This window comes from Phyllobates terribilis, unplaced genomic scaffold, assembly GCF_046119375.1.
Source record: "Phyllobates terribilis strain yellow unplaced genomic scaffold, ASM4611937v1 Scaffold_7__3_contigs__length_470593459, whole genome shotgun sequence".
NCBI lineage: Eukaryota > Metazoa > Chordata > Amphibia > Anura > Dendrobatidae > Phyllobates > Phyllobates terribilis.
This window is the reverse complement of record NW_027362767.1, coordinates 250,657,724-250,681,546: the sequence shown is the minus strand read 5'-3', so window position 1 is coordinate 250,681,546 and position 23,823 is coordinate 250,657,724. Positions and strand designations below refer to the sequence as shown.

The 23,823-nt window shown below is 48.5% G+C and overlaps 1 protein-coding gene across 8 annotated transcripts in view; it reads left to right on the top strand.

Annotated features, from left to right (window-relative positions):
• KCNT1 (potassium sodium-activated channel subfamily T member 1) overlaps positions 1–23,823 on the top strand; it is a 324,143-nt gene that overhangs the window by 271,453 nt on the left and 28,867 nt on the right. For all 8 annotated transcript variants that reach the window (XM_073640228.1, XM_073640229.1, XM_073640231.1 and 5 more), the window contains 9 exons: positions 1,653–1,817; positions 2,122–2,258; positions 2,502–2,565; positions 3,361–3,469; positions 8,343–8,451; positions 12,701–12,850; positions 13,207–13,436; positions 19,572–19,788; positions 22,281–22,386. In XM_073640228.1, coding sequence (XP_073496329.1) covers positions 1,653–1,817; positions 2,122–2,258; positions 2,502–2,565; positions 3,361–3,469; positions 8,343–8,451; positions 12,701–12,850; positions 13,207–13,436; positions 19,572–19,788; positions 22,281–22,386 — 1,287 coding nt within the window. The remainder of the gene's footprint in view (positions 1–1,652; positions 1,818–2,121; positions 2,259–2,501; positions 2,566–3,360; positions 3,470–8,342; positions 8,452–12,700; positions 12,851–13,206; positions 13,437–19,571; positions 19,789–22,280; positions 22,387–23,823) is intronic.

The following is a 23,823-nucleotide window of genomic DNA, read 5'->3' as shown; positions in this document are numbered from 1 at the left end:
AGGTGATGTCACAGCTCACCTCCTCCTCCTCCTGTACAATGACTGATAACACCTCTATATACAGTAGATAACACAGGATCCACCATTCACAATAGGTGATGTCACAGCTCACCTCCTCCTCCTCCTGTACAATGACTGATAACACCTCTATATACAGTAGATAACACAGGACCCACCAGTCACAATAGATGATGTCACAGCTCACCTCCTCCTCCTGTACAATGACTGATAACACCTCTATATACAGTAGATAACACAGGATCCACCATTCACAATAGGTGATGTCACAGCTCACCTCCTCCTCCTCCTGTACAATGACTGATAACACCTCTATATACAGTAGATAACACAGGATCCACCATTCACAATAGGTGATGTCACAGCTCACCTCCTCCTCCTCCTGTACAATGACTGATAACACCTCTATATACAGTAGATAACACAGGACCCACCATTCACAATAGATGATGTCACAGCTCACCTCCTCCTCCTGTACAATGACTGATAACACCTCTATATACAGTAGATAACACAGGATTCACCATTCACAATAGGTGATGTCACAGCTCACCTCCTCCTCCCCCTCTGTACAATGACTAATAACACCTCTATATACAGTAGATAACACAGGATTCACCATTCACAATAGGTGATGTCACAGCTCACCTCCTCCTCCTCCTGTACAATGACTGATAACACCTCTATATACAGTAGATAACACAGGATCCACCATTCACAATAGGTGATGTCACAGCTCACCTCCTCCTCCTCCTGTACAATGACTGATAACACCTCTATATACAGTAGATAACACAGGACCCACCAGTCACAATAGATGATGTCACAGCTCACCTCCTCCTCCTGTACAATGACTGATAACACCTCTATATACAGTAGATAACACAGGATCCACCATTCACAATAGGTGATGTCACAGCTCACCTCCTCCTCCTCCTGTACAATGACTGATAACACCTCTATATACAGTAGATAACACAGGATCCACCATTCACAATAGGTGATGTCACAGCTCACCTCCTCCTCCTCCTGTACAATGACTGATAACACCTCTATATACAGTAGATAACACAGGACCCACCATTCACAATAGATGATGTCACAGCTCACCTCCTCCTCCTGTACAATGACTGATAACACCTCTATATACAGTAGATAACACAGGATTCACCATTCACAATAGGTGATGTCACAGCTCACCTCCTCCTCCCCCTCTGTACAATGACTGATAACACCTCTATATACAGTAGATAACACAGGATCCACCATTCACAATAGGTGATGTCACAGCTCACCTCCTCCTCCTCCTGTACAATGACTGATAACACCTCTATATACAGTAGATAACACAGGTTCCACCATCCACAATAGGTGATATCACAGCTCACCTCCTCCTCCTGTACAATGACTGATAACACCTCTATATACAGTAGATAACACAGGATCCACCATTCACAATAGGTGATGTCACAGCTCACCTCCTCCCATCACAATGACATTTGCCTAGGTTAGAGCATGCACGGTTTATACTTCTATTGCCGCTAATGTGCATGCGAGGAACAATAAGTAGGAGTCTAATATGAATCCTAGTGAATAGTTTTCTTATATATTATATATTGCGTTTGTTTCGGCAGTTTGAGGAGCTGGTGTACTTGTGGATGGAGCGTCAGAAATCTGGAGGAAACTACAGCCGGCACAGAGCCCAGACGGAGAAGCACGTGGTCTTATGTGTCAGCTCCCTCAAGATCGACCTGCTCATGGACTTCCTCAATGAGTTCTACGCACATCCGCGGCTCCAGGTACTGAAGTTCTGCTGCTGGATCCTTGGGAGTCTTTTAGGGTCCATCCACCACTTGCAATTTTTTTTACCTGGAGATCCAAAAATGTGTTCCATTTCCATCCGCTGTAGGCATCCTTTGATTTTTTTCTCTCCAGAGGTTGTGCTCACTAACTGCTCCTCCAGGGTGGGCCACAATTCAATTTTTCTAGAATCCCACTTTTTTTTCTAGATTAATTCCCTAGAATTTTACAAATGAACAATTTTTTAGATTATTTTTGCTTGGAACCTAATCTCTCTTCTTTATTCCATCACTTTTTTTCTAGGATTACTACGTGGTTATTCTTTGCCCAACAGAAATGGATATTCAGGTCCGACGGGTTCTGCAGATACCACTGTGGTCCCAGAGGGTCATCTACCTCCAAGGGTCGGCCCTCAAAGACCAAGACCTCATGAGAGCAAAGTGAGTCCAGGCTTGAGATAAGATGGTTGAATGCTATTTGGCTCCCCTGGTGGACAGGAGGAATCACTTCTAGGATGAGATTGACGACAAGCTACTCCACCGTCCACTGGAGAAGCTCGATTCTAAATATTTTCCACCACCGCCATCCTCTTAAAAACGCTGATAGTTCTGTAATAGTCTGGTCTGCAGGCCCCATCAGAATTGGTAGCGTGTAGATGATTAATTTCTGGCTCCTTCTTCCAGGATGGACGATGCCGAAGCTTGTTTTATCCTGAGTAGCCGGAACGAGGTGGACAGGACCGCCGCGGTAAGAACCGACCTTCGCTTCATCCATGGTCTCAAACTCCTCCATCTTTCTACTTAAAGTGGTTGTCCAAGCTGGATAGTGCTTTTATGCCCTTTTAGAGTTTCCAGAAGTAATTTTCCATTTGAGACCACCTTTTTTTAATTTTTCATAAATATAACCTTTTTCGTGACTTCTGAGGCTCCTCTAGTGTCGCACCAGTGACTTCTGGTTTTGTTGCTTGTCTTTTAAAGAATACAGCCATGAATTACAAATCCCATAATCCTTAGTATGCGCTGAAACAACTGTCTCTGACCACACCAAGTACACCAAATTGTGCTACTTTCTGGTCGCCCAGCACACCTGCCACATTACACAACGGCGCAGGGGTATTCCCATCTCCAAGATCCTATCCCAATATGTAGTAGGTGTAATAATAATAATATTAGCAAATACCTCCAATTAGAAATGTAATATAGTTTTTCTGATTCGCTGTCTCTTTCCTCATGTGCGAGCCTTATGTATCCATGGTTACGGCCACTGATATAGTTACAGTTAGTTAGCTAATTGGTAGTGGTCGTAAGCATGGATGCCTAAGGTCCTGAAATGCCTGCACTTGAGGAAGACACATAGCGAATCAGAAGAACTATACTACATTTGTAATTGTGGAGGGAGTTGCTAATATTATTATTATTACACCTACTACATATTGGGATAGGATCTTGGAAGTGGGAATATCCCTTTACGGTTCTAGACAATGTACATAATGTCTTCTATATTCCTACGCAGCAGGAACCCTTTTGCTCCTTATGTCTTTAGGACCATCAAACCATCCTGAGAGCCTGGGCAGTGAAAGATTTTGCCCCCAATTGTCCTCTGTATGTGCAGATTTTGAAGCCTGAAAATAAATTCCATGTCAAATTTGCAGGTAAGTTGCTCCCTGACTTTTTTTCCCTTCTTCCATCTTCCTCCTCTCATTACTGTCTTATAGACAGATATTTTTTTTGTACTCTGTGAACATAGAAACTCATCATTCTGCATAGGAGCTGTATGCTCCTCAGGGCAATCTCGTATACTCTGGGAACCTCGGGGCAATCTCGTATACTCTGGGAACCTCGGGGCAATCTCGTATACTCTGGGAACCTCGGGGCAATCTCGTATACTCTGGGAACCTCGGGGCAATCTCGTATACTCTGGGAAACTCGGGGCAATCTCGTATACTCTGGGAACCCCTGAGCAATGTCGTATACTCTGGGGACCTCGGGGCAATCTCGTATACTCTGGGGACCTCGGGGCAATCTCGTATACTCTGGGAACCTCGGGGCAATCTCGTATACTCTGGGAACCTCGGGGCAATCTTGTATACTCTGGGAACCCCTGAGCAATCTCGTATACTCTGGGAACCTCGGGGCAATCTCGTATACTCTGGGAACCTCGGGGCAATCTCGTATACTCTGGGAACCCCTGAGCAATGTCGTATACTCTGGGGACCTCGGGGCAATTTTCATATACTCTGGGAACCTCGGGGCAATCTCGTATACTCTGGGAACCTCGGGGCAATCTCGTATACTCTGGGAACCTCGGGGCAATCTTGTATACTCTGGGAACCTCGGGGCAATCTTGTATACTCTGGGAACCCCTGAGCAATGTCGTATACTCTGGGAACCTCGGGGCAATCTCGTATACTCTGGGAACCTCGGGGCAATCTCGTATACTCTGGGAACCCCTGAGCAATGTCGTATACTCTGGGAACCTCGGGGCAATCTCGTATACTCTGGGAACCTCGGGGCAATCTCGTATACTCTGGGAACCTCGGGGCAATCTCGTATACTCTGGGAACCTCGGGCCAATCTCGTATACTCTGGGAACCTCGGGCAATCTTGTAAACTCTGGGAACCTCGGGGCAATCTTGTATACTCTGGGAACCCCTGAGCAATGTCGTATACTCTGGGAACCTCGGGGCAATCTCGTATACTCTGGGAACCCCTGAGCAATGTCGTATACTCTGGGAACCTCGGGGCAATCTCGTATACTCTGGGAACCTCGGGGCAATCTCGTATACTCTGGGAACCTCGGGGCAATCTCGTATACTCTGGGAACCCCTGAGCAATGTCGTATACTCTGGGAACCTCGGGGCAATCTCGCATACTCTGGGAACCTCGTGGCAATCTCGTATACTCTGGGAACCTCGGGGCAATCTCGTATACTCTGGGAACCTCGGGGCAATCTCGTATACTCTGGGAACCTCGGGGCAATCTCGTATACTCTGGGAACCTCGGGGCAATCTCGTATACTCTGGGAACCTCGGGGCAATCTTGTATACTCTGGGAACCTCGGGGCAATCTTGTATACTCTGGGAACCCCTGAGCAATGTCGTATACTCTGGGAACCTCGGGGCAATCTTGTATACTCTGGGAACCCCTGAGCAATGTCGTATACTCTGGGAACCTCGGGGCAATCTCGTATACTCTGGGAACCTCGGGGCAATGTCGTATACTCTGGGAACCTCGGGGCAATCTCGTATACTCTGGGAACCTCGGGGCAATCTCGTATACTCTGGGAACCTCGGGGCAATCTCGTATACTCTGGGAACCTCGGGGCAATCTCGTATACTCTGGGAACCTCGGGGCAATCTCGTATACTCTGGGAACCTCGGGGCAATCTCGTATACTCTGGGAACCCCTGAGCAATGTCGTATACTCTGGGAACCTCGGGGCAATCTCGCATACTCTGGGAACCTCGGGGCAATCTCGTATACTCTGGGAACCTCGGGGCAATCTCGTATACTCTGGGAACCTCGGGGCAATCTCGTATACTCTGGGAACCTCGGGGCAATCTCGTATACTCTGGGAACCTCGGGGCAATCTCGTATACTCTGGGAACCTCGGGGCAATCTCGTATACTCTGGGAACCTCGGGGCAATCTCGTATACTCTGGGAACCTCGGGCAATCTTGTAAACTCTGGGAACCTCGGGGCAATCTTGTATACTCTGGGAACCCCTGAGCAATGTCGTATACTCTGGGAACCTCGGGGCAATCTCGTATACTCTGGGAACCCCTGAGCAATGTCGTATACTCTGGGAACCTCGGGGCAATCTCGTATACTCTGGGAACCTCGGGGCAATCTCGTATACTCTGGGAACCTCGGGGCAATCTCGTATACTCTGGGAACCCCTGAGCAATGTCGTATACTCTGGGAACCTCGGGGCAATCTCGCATACTCTGGGAACCTCGGGGCAATCTCGTATACTCTGGGAACCTCGGGGCAATCTCGTATACTCTGGGAACCTCGGGGCAATCTCGTATACTCTGGGAACCTCGGGGCAATCTCGTATACTCTGGGAACCTCGGGGCAATCTCGTATACTCTGGGAACCTCGGGGCAATCTCGTATACTCTGGGAACCTCGGGCCAATCTCGTATACTCTGGGAACCTCGGGCAATCTTGTAAACTCTGGGAACCTCGGGGCAATCTTGTATACTCTGGGAACCCCTGAGCAATGTCGTATACTCTGGGAACCTCGGGGCAATCTCGTATACTCTGGGAACCCCTGAGCAATGTCGTATACTCTGGGAACCTCGGGGCAATCTCGTATACTCTGGGAACCTCGGGGCAATCTCGTATACTCTGGGAACCTCGGGGCAATCTCGTATACTCTGGGAACCCCTGAGCAATGTCGTATACTCTGGGAACCTCGGGGCAATCTCGCATACTCTGGGAACCTCGTGGCAATCTCGTATACTCTGGGAACCTCGGGGCAATCTCGTATACTCTGGGAACCTCGGGGCAATCTTGTATACTCTGGGAACCTCGGGGCAATCTCGTATACTCTGGGAACCTCGGGGCAATCTCGTATACTCTGGGAACCTCGGGGCAATCTCGTATACTCTGGGAACCTCGGGGCAATCTCGTATACTCTGGGAACCCCTGAGCAATGTCGTATACTCTGGGGACCTCGGGGCAATCTCGTATACTCTGGGAACCTCGGGGCAATGTCGTATACTCTGGGAACCCCTGAGCAATCTCTTATACTCTGGGAACCTCGGGGCAATCTCGTATACTCTGGGAACCTCGGGGCAATCTCGTATACTCTGGGAACCCCTGAGCAATGTCGTATACTCTGGGAACCTCGGGGCAATCTCGTATACTCTGGGAACCTCGGGGCAATCTTGTATACTCTGGGAACCTCGGGGCAATCTTGTATACTCTGGGAAACTCGGGGCAATCTTGTATACTCTGGGAACCCCTGAGCAATGTCGTATACTCTGGGAACCTCGGGCCAATCTCGTATACTCTGGGAACCTCGGGGCAATCTCGTATACTCTGGGAACCCCTGAGCAATGTCGTATACTCTGGGAACCTCGGGGCAATCTCGTATACTCTGGGAACCTCGGGGCAATCTCGTATACTCTGGGAACCCCTGAGCAATGTCGTATACTCTGGGGACCTCGGGGCAATCTCGTATACTCTGGGAACCTCGGGGCAATGTCGTATACTCTGGGAACCCCTGAACAATCTCTTATACTCTGGGAACCTCGGGGCAATCTCGTATACTCTGGGAACCCCTGAGCAATGTCGTATACTCTGGGAACCTCGGGGCAATCTCGTATACTCTGGGAACCTCGGGGCAATCTCGTATACTCTGGGAACCTCGGGGCAATCTCGTATACTCTGGGAACCTCGGGGCAATCTCGTATACTCTGGGAACCTCGGGGCAATCTCGTATACTCTGGGAACCCCTGAGCAATGTCGTATACTCTGGGAACCTCGGGGCAATCTCGTATACTCTGGGAACCTCGGGGCAATCTCGTATACTCTGGGAACCTCGGGGCAATCTCGTATACTCTGGGAACCTCGGGGCAATCTCGTATACTCTGGGAACCTCGGGGCAATCTCGTATACTCTGGGAACCTCGGGGCAATCTCGTATACTCTGGGAACCTCGGGGCAATCTCGTATACTCTGGGAACCTCGGGGCAATCTCGTATACTCTGGGAACCTCGGGGCAATCTCGTATACTCTGGGAACCCCTGAGCAATGTCGTATACTCTGGGAACCTCGGGGCAATCTTGTATACTCTGGGAACCTCGGGGCAATCTTGTATACTCTGGGAACCTCGGGGCAATCTCGTATACTCTGGGAACCTCGGGGCAATCTCGTATACTCTGGGAACCTCGGGGCAATCTCGTATACTCTGGGAACCTCGGGGCAATCTCGTATACTCTGGGAACCTCGGGGCAATCTCGTATACTCTGGGAACCTCGGGGCAATCTCGTATACTCTGGGAACCTCGGGGCAATCTCGTATACTCTGGGAACCTCGGGGCAATCTCGTATACTCTGGGAACCTCGGGGAAATCTCGTATACTCTGGGAACCTCGGGGAAATCTCGTATACTCTGGGAACCTCTGGGAAATCTCGTATACTCTGGGAACCTCGGGGAAATCTCAAATACTCTGGTAATGGTCATACGAGACTTGGAGAATCCACATCTATTAGCCAGAGTGACATTTAAAAAAGTCTGTGGAAGACCAAGCAAATCCGTGCAATATGTGGGCAGACTATTGATCTTAGTGGGCACAATGCAATGCAGCACTCCCCTTGTGGTGGCGCTGCAGAGAAATTGAATATTTTCTGACAGGTCCTTCTGCAAAAATGGTGGTGGTGGTCCAGGGACTGGTTGGGCGGGATATATTCAGGAGTACAGAAAGATTAGACTTCCTTCCAATGAGGAGAGAATCTTCCTTTAAGGTATGTGTTTTAACAATTTCTAATGTTTTTTTCTTTATTTTTTTTATTTCAGATCATGTGGTTTGTGAAGAAGAGTTCAAGTATGCCATGTTGGCATTAAACTGTGTGTGCCCTGCCACCTCCACTCTCATCACACTTCTTGTTCATACCTCAAGGGGGCAGTAAGTTTATATCAGTGTGTGTATATATATATATATATATATATTTGTGTACATACCTACATACATACATATACAGGGGAGTTTGTTCCAGCCCTTTCCAGAAGCTGCTGCATACCAAGCAGAGCCAGGTCACATGAACAAGCCTCTGTGGGGCAGATTAACCCTTTTAGTGCTGCCTTCAGCAGTTCCCACAATATGTTACAACATACAGTTTACACAGAAATCATAGTAATTGCATGGAACACTCTATATACCCGCTATCCCATGGAGATGGCCACTTTATGGGATACCACATATATATACTGTATATATTATGCTATGACCCCTTCACAGACACAAGGTGTAGATCTACGTAGATCACACTGTCAATTCCCTTTTGAATGATTTAAAGGATATCTGCAGTCAGGTTTTATTGTTGGTGTATTGTATATCTTGGAGCTTTAGCGATTTGATTTTATACATCAGACAACGTCAAATTATTGTATTAATGTTCAATCCTTTTATTTTCCTGAGAAGTTTCTGGATTGAGAGAAGTGTGTGAAAGAGTGACCTCTATATACAGAGGTGGATGTGTGCAAGGGAGACATCTGCAGGCAAGGAGGTGGTAGTGTCCAGATATATCTCTAGTGTAAACAGGGGATTAATTATTCATATGAGATGTGACATATTTTAAAAAGGTCCGAATGTATTTGACCCCCAAATCTGCTCCCAAGAAGCCCACAATGATTATCGTTTACTGCAAGTCAGTGGAGATTCCTGAGTGGAGGACAAACTCCTCAAATGTCCTAATAGGATGTATGGACGGGGTGGTACTGATGAGATGACCCCTGGCTAATGATTGATTTGCCTTGTAATATGATACTCTTATTATGTCTTACTCCAAGCGCCATGTAAATGATGAATATTGCTTTAATATTACATATCCAGAAATGTATCCGCAGATGCCCCCTCTGTACAGCTCACTGCAGCTGACCTAGAAAGCAGAGTGCAGATACACTGCGGAGGACATTACATCAGGTCTCCATAAATCTCTCATCATAACATGTAAGGGGGTTTGTGATGGGATTATACGGAAGATCAGACCTTTCCTACTCATCCTTTCTGGGAAGGTTTGAGGCCTTGAACAGCCATAGACTCCCTGGAGAGGAAAGAGTTAAATGGGTTACCTTACTGCAGGCACTGTATAGTCAATGACAGGAGGGGGCCAATACTAAACTGTTTCCCTTGCCTCCTTCATGGCAGCTACATAAATCTGTATGTACTGAGCTCCCCCTAGTGGTGGCTGTAATAATATGTATGCATTGAGCTCCTCCTAGTGGTGGATGTATAAATCTGAATGTAGTGAGCGTCCCCTGGTGGTGGATGTATAAATCTGTATGCATTGTGCTCCTCCTAGTGGTGACTGTTATAATCTGTATCCGTGAGCTCTCCGTAGTGGTGACTGTATAAATCTGTAAGTGGTGAGTTCTCACTTTTGATGGCTGTATAACTCTATATGCAGTGAGCTCCCTCTAGTGGTGGCTGTATAATTTTGCATGTAGTGAGCTCTTTCTAGTGGTGGCTATATAAATCTATATGTAGTGAGCTCCCTTTAGTGGTGTCTGTATAGCTCTGTATACCGTGAGCTCCCCCTAGTGGTGGCTGTATAGATCTATTTGTAGTGAGTTCCACCTAGTTATGGCTGAATAAATCATAATGTGGTAAGCTTTCCCTAGTGGTTACTGTATAAATCTGTATGTACTGAGCTCCTCCTAGTGGTTACTGTATAAATCTGTATGTACTGAGCTCCTCCTAGTAGTTGCTGTATAAATCTGTATGTAGTGAGCTCCCTCTAGTGGTGGCTGTAATAATCTGTATGCTGTGAGCTCTCCATAGTGGTGGCTGTATAAATCTGTAAGTAGTGAGTCCTGCCTAGTGGTGGCTGTATAAATCTGTATGCAGTGAGCTGCCCCTAGTGGTAGCAGTATATAAATCTATATGTAGTGAGCTCCTTCTTCTAGTGGTGGCTGTATAAATTGATATGTAGTCAGCTTCCTCTAGTGGTGGCTGTATAAATTGATATGTAGTCAGCTTCCTCTAGTGGTGGCTGTATAAATTGATATGTAGTCAGCTTCCTCTAGTGGTGGCTGTATATAAATCTGTATGTAGTGAGCTCCCCCTAGTGGTGGCTGTATATAAATCTTTATGTAGTGAGCTCCCTCTAGTATTGGCTATATAAAATCTGCATGTAGTCAGCGTCCCCCAGTGGTGACTGTATATAAATCTCTATGTAGTGAGCTCCCCCTAGTGGTGGCTGTATAAATCTATATGTAGTGAGCTCCCCCTAGTGGTAACTATATAAATCTGTATGTAATGAGCTCCCCGCCCATAGGAGTGGCTGTATAAATCGGTATATACTGAGCTCCCCATAGTGGTGGGTTTATAAATCTATATGTAGTTAGCTCCCCCTAGTGGTAATTACACTGCTCAAAAAAATACAGGGAACACTCAAATAACACATCCTAGATCTGAATGAATGAAATATTCTCATTGAATACTTTGTTCTGTAGAAAGTTGAATGTGCTGACAACAAAATCACACAAAAATCATCAATGGAAATCAAATTTATTAACCAATGGAGGCCTGGATTTGGAGTCACCCCCAAAATTAAAGTGGAAAAACACACTACAGGCTGATCCAACTTTGATGTAATGTCCTTAAAACAAGTAAAAATGAGGCTCAGTATTGTGTGTGGCCTCCACGTGACTGTATGACCTCCCTACAACGCCTGGTCATGTTCCTGATGAGGTTGCGGATGGTCTCCTGTGGGATCTTCTCCCAGACCTGGACTAAAGCATCCGCCAACTCCTGGACAGTCTGTGGTGCAACGTGACGTTGGTGGATGGAGCGAGACATGATGTCCCAGATGTGCTCAATCGGATTCAGGTCTGGGGAACGGGCGGGCCAGTCCATAGCTTCAATGCCTTCATCTTGCAGGAACTGCTGACACTCTCCAGCCACATGAGGTCTGGCATTGTCCTGCATTAGGAGGAACCCAGGGCCAACCGCTCCAGCATATGGTCTCACAAGGGGTCTGAGGATCTCATCTCGATACCTAATGGCAGTCAGGCTACCTCTGGTGAGCACATGGAGGGCTGTGCAGCCCTCCAAAGAAATGCCACCCCACACCATTACTGACCCACTGCCAAACCGGTCATGCTGAAAGATGTTGCAGGCAGCAGATCGCTCTCCATGGCGTCTCCAGACTCTGTCACATCTGTCACATGTGCTCAGTGTGAACCTGTTCTCATCTGTGAAGAGCACAGGGCGCCAGTGGCGACTTTGCCAATCCTTGTGTTCTGTGGCAAATGCCAAGCGTCCTGCACAGTGTTGGGCTGTGAGCACAACCCCCATCTGTGGACGTCGGGCCCTCATACCACCCTCATGGAGTCGGTTCCTAACCGTTTGTGCAGACACATGCACATTTGTGGCCTGCTGGAGGTCATTTTGCAGGGCTCTGGCAGTGCTCCTCCTGTTCCTACTTGGTGGAGGTAGTGGTCCTGCTGCTGGGTTGTTGCCCTCCTACGGCCCCCTCCACGTCTCCTGGTGTACTGGCCTGTCTCCTGGTAGCGCCTCCAGCCTCTGGACACTATGCTGACAGACACAGCAAACCTTCTTGCCACAGCTCGCATTGATGTGCCATCCTGGATGAGCTGCACTACCTGAGCAACTTCTGTGGGTTGTAGAGTCCGTCTCATGCTACCACGAGTGTGAAAGCACAACCAACATTCAAAAGTGACCAAAACATCAGCCAGAAAGCATTGGTACTGAGATGTGGTCTGTGGCCCCACCTGCAGAACCACTCCTTTATTGAGGGTGTCTGGATAATTGCCAATAATTTCTATCTATTGTCTATTCCATTTGCACAACAGCATGTGAAATTGATTGTCAATCAGTGTTGCTTCCTAAGTGGACAGTTTGATTTCACAGAAGTTTGAGTTACTTGGAGTTATATTCTGTTGTTTAAGTGTTCCCTTTATTTTTTTGAGCAGTGTATATAAATATATATGTAGTGAGCTCCCCCTAGTGGTGGGTGTATGCAATCATAATTATATCAGTTACCAACATTTGGCTGAGCACTCATTGAGCCCCTACAGAGTTTTTCAATTTCTTTGTTGATCTGTCAGTCTGGAAGACGCCCAGTTGTGCTCTACTACTGTAATATTGAGTTGATGATGAAGCTTTTCATTCCTGTGATCTGCACATTCAGGGAAGGCCAGCAGTCCCCGGAGCAGTGGCAGAGAATGTATGGCCGATGCTCGGGCAACGAAGTCTATCATATCCGCATGGGAGACAGCAAGTTCTTCATGGAGTACGCAGGAAAGAGTTTCACATACGCGGCTTTCCATGCCCATAAGAAGTAAGGACTTTTATCCTTTATTATAATGATGAGATTGTTACAGAACCGCACCCATGGTATGGCATCACCAAAGAGAAGCAGAATCTGTATTAAAAGGGTCCTCTGAGATTAAAAAAAGTTTGTTTTTTTTTGTTTCTTTTGGCATTCTTTGTCTTTGGGTCTTGTCTGATATTGCTGCTCTGCCACAATCACTTGATTGCAATACCAAAAACAGTCCATGTACAAGGGTGGCGCTGTTTGGAAAAAATGCAGAGACACAGGGTGGAGTGTTCCTTTAATGCCAATGAGTATTAAGTTAGTATGTATTTCACTTCCTTGCATTGATTCTTATTTCAAACTTTTCATTTGTGTACTAGGTATGGGGTGTGCTTGATAGGCGTAAGGCGAGAGGACAATAAAAGTATATCACTTAACCCCGGGCCCCGGCACATCATGGCCAGCTCCGACACGTGCTTCTATATTAATATCACCAAGGAGGAAAATTCTGCATTCATCTTCAAACAAGAAGAGAAACAGAAAAGGAAAGGGAGAGGGATATGCGGAGAACCGTCCCGGCTGCCAGTGCATAGTATCATCGCCAGCATGGGTACGTGCCTAGAGGGCAGAATTACTTACCCTGCACTGATCCTGAGTTACATCCTGTATTATACTCCAGAGCTGCGCTCACTATTCTGCTGGTGCAGTCACTGCGTACATACATTACATTACTTATCCTGATCCTGAGTTACATCCTGTATTATACTCCAGAGCTGCACTCACTATTCTGCTGATGCAGTCACTGTGTACATACATTACATTACTTATCCTGTACTGATCCTGAGTTATATCCTGTATTATACTCCAGAGCTGCACTCACTGTTCTGCTGGTGGAGTCACGGTGTACATACATTACATTACTGATCCTGATCCTGAGTTACATCCTGTATTATACTCCAGAGCTGCACTCACTATTCTGCTGGTGCAGTCACTGTGTACATACATTACATTACTGATCCTGTATTGATCCTGAGTTACATCCTGTATTATACCCCAGAGCTGCACTCACTATTCTGCTGGTGCAGTCACTGTGTACATACATTACATTACTTATCCTGTACTGATCCTGAGTTACATCCTGTATTATACCCCAGAGCTGCACTCACTATTCTGCTGGTGCAGTCACTGTGTACATACATTACATTACTGATCCTGTACTGATCCTGAGTTACATCCTGCATTATACTCCAGAGCTGCACTCACTATTCTGCTGGTGCAGTCACTGTGTACATACATTACATTACTTATCCTGCACTGATCCTGAGTTACATCCTGTATTATACTCCAGAGCTGCACTCACTATTCTGCTGGTGCAGTCACTGTGTACATATATTACAGTACTGATCCTGAGTTACATCCTGTATTACACTCCAGAGCTGCACTCACTATTCTGCTGGTGCAGTCACTGTGTACATACATTACATTACTAATCCTGTACTGATCCTGAGTTACATCCTGTATTATACTCCAGAGCTGCACTCACTATTCTGCTGGTGCAGTCACTGTGTACATACATTACATTACTGATCATGTACTGATCCTGAGTTACTTCCTGTATTATACTCCAGAGCTGCACTCACTATTCTGCTGGTGCAGTCACTGTGTACATACATTACATTACTTATCCTGCACTGATCCTGAGTTACATCCTGTATTATACTCCAGAGCTGCACTCACTATTCTGCTGGTGCAGTCACTGTGTACATATATTACAGTACTGATCCGGAGTTACATCCTGTATTATACTCCAGAGCTGCACTCACTATTCTGCTGGTGCAGTCACTGTGTACATATATTACAGTACTGATCCGGAGTTACATCCTGTATTATACTCCAGAGCTGCACTCACTATTCTGCAGTTCTGTGTATAATTGGTTTCAGTTTGACGTGTGAAGTCCTTTTCTTCCTGTGATAATTCCTCGTTCGCTCTTACAGAATGCAGTTTCCTATAGAGACAGGAGTCGCTGACAATGGAGGACGCGCGGTAATTGCTCTGGGTAGAGTGGAGATCCCGCTCTCCGAGTCTGTGGGCGGAGAACACACATTATACTGTGAGATGAGAGCGTATCCTGCAGAATTAAAATAGAGTATAAGGGGCTCTGGGAGCTGGTGGTGGGCTCAGGCCGGGGGTTACAACTGGTAAGGGGCCCTTATCCCCTCAGCTGCTGGGGGCCCTTACAGTTAGGGCCCAGTCATGGTTTGCTGAAATGCTCTGTTAAAGGTTAAGTAAACATTTTTTAAGATATGTGGAAGCCCCCAGTTAGTAATGTTTATTGACGAGGGTCCGGGTCCTGGGTTCCTCACCGATCACTCAGCAGAGCACTGTACAGACCCCTGTACACAGCTCTGCTACTGATCAAGGATGAGACGAGCGCTGCTGCCGAAAGGTGCTGAGACAGCGGTCTGACAACCAATATGGTCGCCATTACGGCCTAGTTGTCACTACAGATCACATTCCTGATTAGTAACTCTGCCCCGATGTGTAATATTGTGAGAAAGGTATATCGAGCCACAACTGCATCAGCCAGAGCCCAAATGTGCAGCCACCCGGCTATATCACCGTAACGTACAGCCACCCGGCCACGTCTCCATAATGTACAGACACCCGGCCACGTTACCGTAACATACAGCCACCCGGCCATGTCTCCATAACGTACAGCCACCCGGCCATGTCTCCATAACGTACAGCCACCCGGCCATGTCTCCATAATGTACAGCCACCCGGCCATGTCTCCATAACGTACAGCCACCCGGCCATGTCTCCATAACGTACAGCCACCCGGCCATGTCTCCATAACGTACAGCCACCCGGCCATGTCTCCATAATGTACAGCCACCCGACCATGTCTCCATAACGTACAGCCACCCAACCATGTCTCCATAACGTACAGCCACCCGGCCATGTCGCCATAACGTACAGCCACCCGGCGATGTCGCCATAACGTACAGCCACCCGGCGATGTCGCCATAACGTACAGCCACCCTGCCATGTCTCCATAACGTACAGCCACCCGGCCATGTCGCCATAATGTACAGCCACCCGGCCATGTCTCCATAACGTACAGACACCCGACCATGTCGCCATAATGTACAGCCACCCGACCATGTCTCCATAATGTACAGCCACCCGACCATGTCTCCATAATGTACAGCCACCCGACCATGTCGCCATAATGTACAGCCACCCGGCCATGTCTCCATAATGTACAGCCACCCGGCCATGTCGCCATAACGTACAGCCACCCGGCCATGTCTCCATAAGGTACAGCCACCCGACCATGTCTCCATAAGGTACAGCCACCCGGCCATGTCTCCATAATGTACAGCCACCCGGCCATGTCTCCATAATGTACAGCCACCCGGCCATGTCTCCATAATGTACAGCCACCCGGCCATGTCTCCATAATGTACAGCCACCCGGCCATGTCTCCATAAGGTACAGCCACCCGGCCATGTCTCCATAATGTACAGCCACCCGGCCATGTCTCCATAATGTACAGCCACCCGGCCATGTCTCCATAAGGTACAGCCACCCGGCCACGTCTCCATAATGTACAGACACCCGGCCACGTTACCGTAACATACAGCCACCCGGCCATGTCTCCATAACGTACAGCCACCCGGCCATGTCTCCATAACGTACAGCCACCCGGCCATGTCTCCATAATGTACAGCCACCCGGCCATGTCTCCATAACGTACAGCCACCCGGCCATGTCTCCATAACGTACAGCCACCCGGCCATGTCTCCATAACGTACAGCCACCCGGCCATGTCTCCATAATGTACAGCCACCCGACCATGTCTCCATAACGTACAGCCACCCAACCATGTCTCCATAACGTACAGCCACCCGGCCATGTCGCCATAACGTACAGCCACCCGGCGATGTCGCCATAACGTACAGCCACCCGGCGATGTCGCCATAACGTACAGCCACCCTGCCATGTCTCCATAACGTACAGCCACCCGGCCATGTCGCCATAATGTACAGCCACCCGGCCATGTCTCCATAACGTACAGACACCCGACCATGTCGCCATAATGTACAGCCACCCGACCATGTCTCCATAATGTACAGCCACCCGACCATGTCTCCATAATGTACAGCCACCCGACCATGTCGCCATAATGTACAGCCACCCGGCCATGTCTCCATAATGTACAGCCACCCGGCCATGTCGCCATAACGTACAGCCACCCGGCCATGTCTCCATAAGGTACAGCCACCCGACCATGTCTCCATAAGGTACAGCCACCCGGCCATGTCTCCATAATGTACAGCCACCCGGCCATGTCTCCATAATGTACAGCCACCCGGCCATGTCTCCATAATGTACAGCCACCCGGCCATGTCTCCATAATGTACAGCCACCCGGCCATGTCTCCATAAGGTACAGCCACCCGGCCATGTCTCCATAATGTACAGCCACCCGGCCATGTCTCCATAATGTACAGCCACCCGGCCATGTCTCCATAAGGTACAGCCACCCGGCCATGTCTCCATAATGTACAGACACCCGACCATGTCGCCATAACGTACAGACACCCGACCATGTCGCCATAACGTACAGCCACCCGGCCATGTCGCCATAATGTACAGACACCCGGCCATGTCGCCATAACGTACAGCCACCCGGCCATGTCGCCATAATGTACAGACACCCGACCATGTCGCCATAATGTACAGACACCCGACCATGTCGCCATAACGTACAGCCACCCGGCCATGTCGCCATAATGTACAGACACCCGACCATGTCTCCATAACGTACAGCCACCCGGCCATGTCTCCATAACGTACAGACACCCGACCATGTCGCCATAATGTACAGACACCCGACCATGTCGCCATAACGTATAGCCACCCGGCCATGTCGCCATAATGTACAGACACCCAGTACGGCTATCGAATCCCCCGTATATAGTGTCATTTTTAATGTTCCCGTAACAATGATTGCCATGGGATCTCTATGTACAGTGCTAGTCAGAGTGTTCCCATAACAATGATGGCTACGACCCTCACCACCCCTCACATATAATGCCAGTCTCAGTGTTTCCATAACAATGACCCTGTATATGAAGGGCACCATTGTAGTCACTGTTTGTGAACACTCTGACAGTCATGGTACCCCATATACAGTGTCAGTCGGTATTTCCATAACGGTGACTGCCAAGGTACCCCCATATACAGTGCCACTATTAGGCTCTATTCACATCAAATTACAGTAACACATTTTTCACATTTGCATCTTGAGAGCCCTGACACAAGCATCAACCGGAGCCACAGACCTATTTGACAAGAGGGAGGCCCAGAGAGCATCGTTCTGTACCAGGGACTCTCTGACTTGTATGCAATTTGATCAGAGCTTCACTGCAAGTACTGCAGCTGCAGTGCCCCCATATTCAATGCCCCCCTATATTCAGTGCTTGCCAGATACAGCTCACTGCTAACTTCTCAGGCAGAGTGGGTCCAGTGCACTGATGGATACCACTGCCAGCTTTGCAGGCCGTCAGGACCTGGCAGGACGTGACCGGAGGTGGCGGGGCAGTGTGTCTGTGGCTGAGCGCCGGACACCTGGCGGTTATAATTGCACATAAATTACCTGTCTAAGCCAGAGATGAAAGCTGCCCTCTGATTGGCTGCTCCGGCGCCCGCTGCACTTTACTCCATGGAGCCGCTGTACTTGGTGACATTATGGGGACGTTCAGACACGGGTAGGATAATCACAGGGTGAGAACGGCTGACGTCTTCACAGTGGCACTTGACCGCGGCTTTAGTTTTCCACCGAGTATTCCTCATAAATGAGATTCTCCGTTTCTTCGGCTCCGAGTCGCTGCTTTTTTTAAAAAATTTTTTATCTAGAAAGTAATTTCCGATGGTAAGTGACTGAGTCATGTCCCCCGGCACAGGCGCCTTACAGGGGGTGTACAGAAGAGCGAGCGAGCGCCAGGAACAAAACCTCTCAAACCTAGAAGACCCTCATTGTGGGGAGGAGACACACTTAAAGGGGTTTTCCCACAAAAAAGGTTCATTTTAATCAATATATCTTGGAATTATAATAACTTCCATAATTGGATGTGTGTAAATAAAATGTCCCTGTGCTGAGATAATCTTATAAATGTGCCCCTGCTGTGTACTGTGTAATGGCTGTGTCTGACCATACAGGAACATGGTCTGATCATACCACATCTCCTGGGCAGGGGAGGAAGGAAAAGAATATACAGACATTACAGCGGGGGATCACAGCTGATTCTTTCTTTGAGGTAAAACATTTCACTGCCTCTTTTTAAACATTTTTTAACCTCAAAGACATAATCAGCTGTGATCCCATACTGTAATGTCTGTATATTCTCTTTTTCTTCCCCCTTGCCCAGGAGCTGTGGTATGATCAGACCATGTTCCTGCACGGTCAGACACAGCCATTACACAGTACACAGCAGGGGCACATTTATAAGATTATCTCAGCACAGGGACATTTTATTTCAACACATCCAATTGTGGAAGTTATTATCATTCCAAGATCTATTGATTAAAATCAACTTTTGTTCGTGGGGAAAACCCCTTTAATTCAGCTGTCTATGGCTGCCATTCAGGACCCTGGAAAAGCTGGGCTGTAGCCCCAATACGCTATCTTTACACTCAGCTTTCCGCTCTATTCATTCCCCTCCTCTTTCTTTTAAAGGTACAGTAGCCATGGATCTACAGAACACAGAATGTCGGCCGATCAACAGCAGCAAATTGACGCTTCCTTCCGAAAATGGTTCTGCCACTCGGAGACCCAGTATTGCACCAGTTCTGGAAATTGCAGACAGCAGTACAGTGTTACCATGTGACCTGCTCAGTGACCAATCAGAGGATGAGATGACTCAGTCTGATGATGAAGGTCTCCCCTCCCTGGAGTACGTATGACACGTGTACAATGGGAGATGTCTCCTGGCAGAGCAGGGCAGCCCCCGGAGAATACTGACGATGTTATCGGATTGTATTTTTATTGGCGCCATTTATTAAAGGAGGCGCAGTATGAATGTGTAAGTTGTGAGCTCCCCCTAGTGGTGGTCACAGGCAGACAAAATGTATAACCAGATCCATTACGATCAGCCGTAACATTAATATCACCTGCATAATATTGTGTGTGATATGGAGGAGGATCTATGGAGGCAGAACATCGCCCCATCACACGGCCTCTGCCAAATTATCTTCTTCTCATAGTGCCTCCTGGTGCCATCTCTTCCCCAGGTAAGTGACACACACAAGATGAAACGTGAGTCACCAGACCAGGCCACGTCTTCCCCTGCTCCATGCTCCAGTTCTGATGCTCATATGCCCATTGTAGGGGCATTCGGGGGTAGACGGGTCAGCATGGGCACTCGGGCAATAATATTTTTAGCAAATTTTTTATATTGAACCAGATAAGCTGAACCTCACAGCCTGGGTATACAAGCCTTGGGTGCCCATGACCCTGCCACTGGGTCTGCTTCCTAGGACCAGTTGTGGTAGCTAGTGACCACTATATACTGGGAACACTCCACAAGACCACCACATATGGGCAACACCCCAAGACACACACCGGGAACCACAGACAAGACGGGCCGCACACTGGGAACACCCCACGCAACCTGCCACATGCCAGGAACACCAGCTGCATACTGGGAACACCCCACAAGACACACCATATACCAGGAACACCCCACAAGACCCACCATATACCGGGAACACCCCACAAGACCACCAGAAATACTCCATGTGACCTCCCGTATACAAGAGACGCCTCACAAGACCCACCGTATACCGGGAACACCCCACAAGACCCACCATATACCGGGAACACCCCACAAGACCCACCATATACCAGAAATACTCCACGTGACCTCCCGTATACCAGAGACGCCTCACAAGAGCCACTGTATACCAGAAATACTCCATGTGACCTCCCATATATCAGATACACCTCACAAGACCGAACATATACCAGGACCACCCCATATAGGCAACACCCCAAGACACACACCGGGAACTACACACAAGACGGGCCGCACACCGGGAACACCCCACACAACCTGCCACATGCCAGCAACACGCACCACATACCAGGAACACCCCACAAAACCCACCGTATACCAGAAACACCCTACGTGACCTCCCGTAAACCAGAGACGCCTCACAAGACCCACTGTATACCAGAAACACCTCTCAAGATGTGCTATATACCGGAAACACCCCAAGCAACCTTCGGTATACTGGAGACACCCCACAGGACCCGCCATATACCGGGAACACCCCACAAGGCCCGCCATATACCAGGAACACCCCACAAGACCCACCATATACCGGAGACACCCCACAAGACCTGCCATATGCTGGAGACACCCCACAAGACCCGCCATATACCGGAGACATCCCTCAAGACCCGCCATATACCGGAGACACCCCACAAGACCCGCCATATACCGGAGACACCCCTCAAGACCCGCCATATACCGGAGACACCCCACAAGACCCGCCATATACCGGAGACACCCCACAAGACCCGCCATATACCGGAGACACCCCTCAAGACCCGCCATATACCGGAGACACCCCTCAAGACCCGCCATATACCGGAGACACCCCTCAAGACCCGCCATATACCGGAGACACCCCACAAGACCCGCCATATACCGGAGACACCCCACAGGATCCACCATATACTGGGAACACCCCACAAGACCTGCTATATACTGGGAGCTCCGGCCATTTTGGAGACTTCATCACGACCTGCCCTTAGTCACAGTCCCGTGGATTCTTAGTTTCCCATTTTTCCTGCTTTCAATGCATCATAATTTCCTGAACCGACTTTTCAGTTCCTGCCTAATATATCTTCACCCCACCCCGACCGGCGCCATTAGCCGCACATAATCCATGTTATACACTTCACCTATGGCCCTTCATTGTATACTATGTGATGGGGGCCATGCTTGGGGGTCTTGTAGAACATTTGGGATTACACGAATGCAGCACAGGCCTGTAGATGTTCTGTATATTACAATATATTAATTTTCCGAATGACTGGAGAAACCTTATTTACTACAGGAACAAGGAGAAGAGAAACTTTTCCTCTGGGAGAACCCTCCCAGCGTCCGCGCTCCCCTCCCCCGGCTTTCTTCTCTTGCGTGTCACTGTATCCATATTGCATGTATATTTCATATATCGTCACATTTGCATAGGAAGAAGCGCTGATGAATAATTATTTTCTTACGACGGGAACATGCGATTACAATGATATAACATAGGGGCCGGCAGCCTGTAATTCTCCTGATACAATAGTGCCCTCGTGTGGACGACTGCGATAGTAACAGTTGTAATGTTATAGTATTGTATTCCAGAACCTCATTAATCTGCTCCGCTTTTGTAGGTACGTCAAAGGCTACCCCCCGAATTCTCCCTATATAGGAAGCTCCCCAACCCTCTGCCATCTTCTACCCTCCAAAGCTGCCTTCTGCTGCCTCCGCTTGGACAAGGTGACCCACATGTTTCCCATATAGTGTTTGCATGCTGGGACCTGTAGGTTTGTAATAGCCAGAGAAGAACCATAGTTTCTCTTAGGGCATGCTGGGGGCTGTAGTTCTGCAGCAGCTGCGGCACCACAGGTTAGACTCCACTGCGCTATTGGGTGAAGGAATAAAACGGATTATTTTATTCTTTTTCTATACCAGATTGAGGGCTAGTACCCACAGCTCAGGGCTCGACATATGAAAAGGAGTTGTTCAGAAGTGGACAATACCTTTTAAATGCATAATTTCAAGTAATGTCCCTTTAAATGATCCATGTACTTACACACAACATAATTGAATTTTCTAGATTGTCTATTTATCACATAATTTTTAAATGAAGTGATTTGCAAATTGTTGTTTTTCCCCCAAAAAAATCACTTCAGAGTACTGACCACTAGGTGTCTCTCTCTAATCCTCCTTCCTGTCCACTGCCTGTTGTCAAGTGCAATCCATCTCTGGCAGAACCAAGATGAATTGGTGGGGGCGGGTCTTTGTGTCTCTGCAGGAAATGGGGGTGGGTCTGTATCTCGCTACAGGAAATAGGGTCGGGTCTTTGCCTCTGTACAGGAAGTGGGGGTGGGTCTTTGCTTCTCTATAAAAAGTGGGGTCGGGTCTTTGCCTCTGTACAGGAAGTGGGGGTGGGTCTTTGCCTCTGTACAGGAAGTGGGGGCGAGTCTTTGGCTCTCTACATGAAGTGAGGGTGGGTCTTTGCCTCTCTACAGGAAGAGGGGGCTGGTCTTTGTCTCTCAAGAGAAAGAGGGGAGGGTCATCTCTCTACAGGAAGTGGGTTCAGTCTTTCTCTCTCTTGTCCTTCTTCCTTTCCACTGGCTGTTGTCAAGTGCAATCCATCTCCGGCAGCACCAAGATGGATTGGTGCGGGCAAGTCTTTGTGTCTCTACAGGAAGTGGGGGCGGGTCTATGTCTCTCTACAGGAAGTGGGGGCGGGTCTGTGTCTCTCTACAAGAAGTGGGGGCGGATCTGTATCTCTCTACAAGAAGTGGGGGTGGGTCTGTCTCTACAGGAAGTGAGGGCGGGTCTGTCTCTCTCTACAAGAAGTGGGGGCGGATCTGTATCTCTCTACAAGAAGTGGGGGTGGGTCTGTCTCTACAGGAAGTGAGGGCGGGTCTGTCTCTCTCTACAGGAAGTGGGGGCGGGTCTGTGTCTCTCTACTAGAAGTGGGGGCAGGTCTGTGTCTCTACAAGAAGTGGGGGTGGGTCTCTCTACAGGAAGTGGGGGCGGGTCTGTCTACAGGAAGTGGGGGTGGGTCTCTCTCTCTACAGGAAGTGGGGGCGGGTCTGTGTCTCTCTACAGGAAGTGGGGGCGGGTCTGTGTCTCTCTACAAGAAGTGGGGGCGGGTGTGTCTCTGCAAGAAGTGGGGGTGGGTCTGTGTCTCTACAGGAAGTG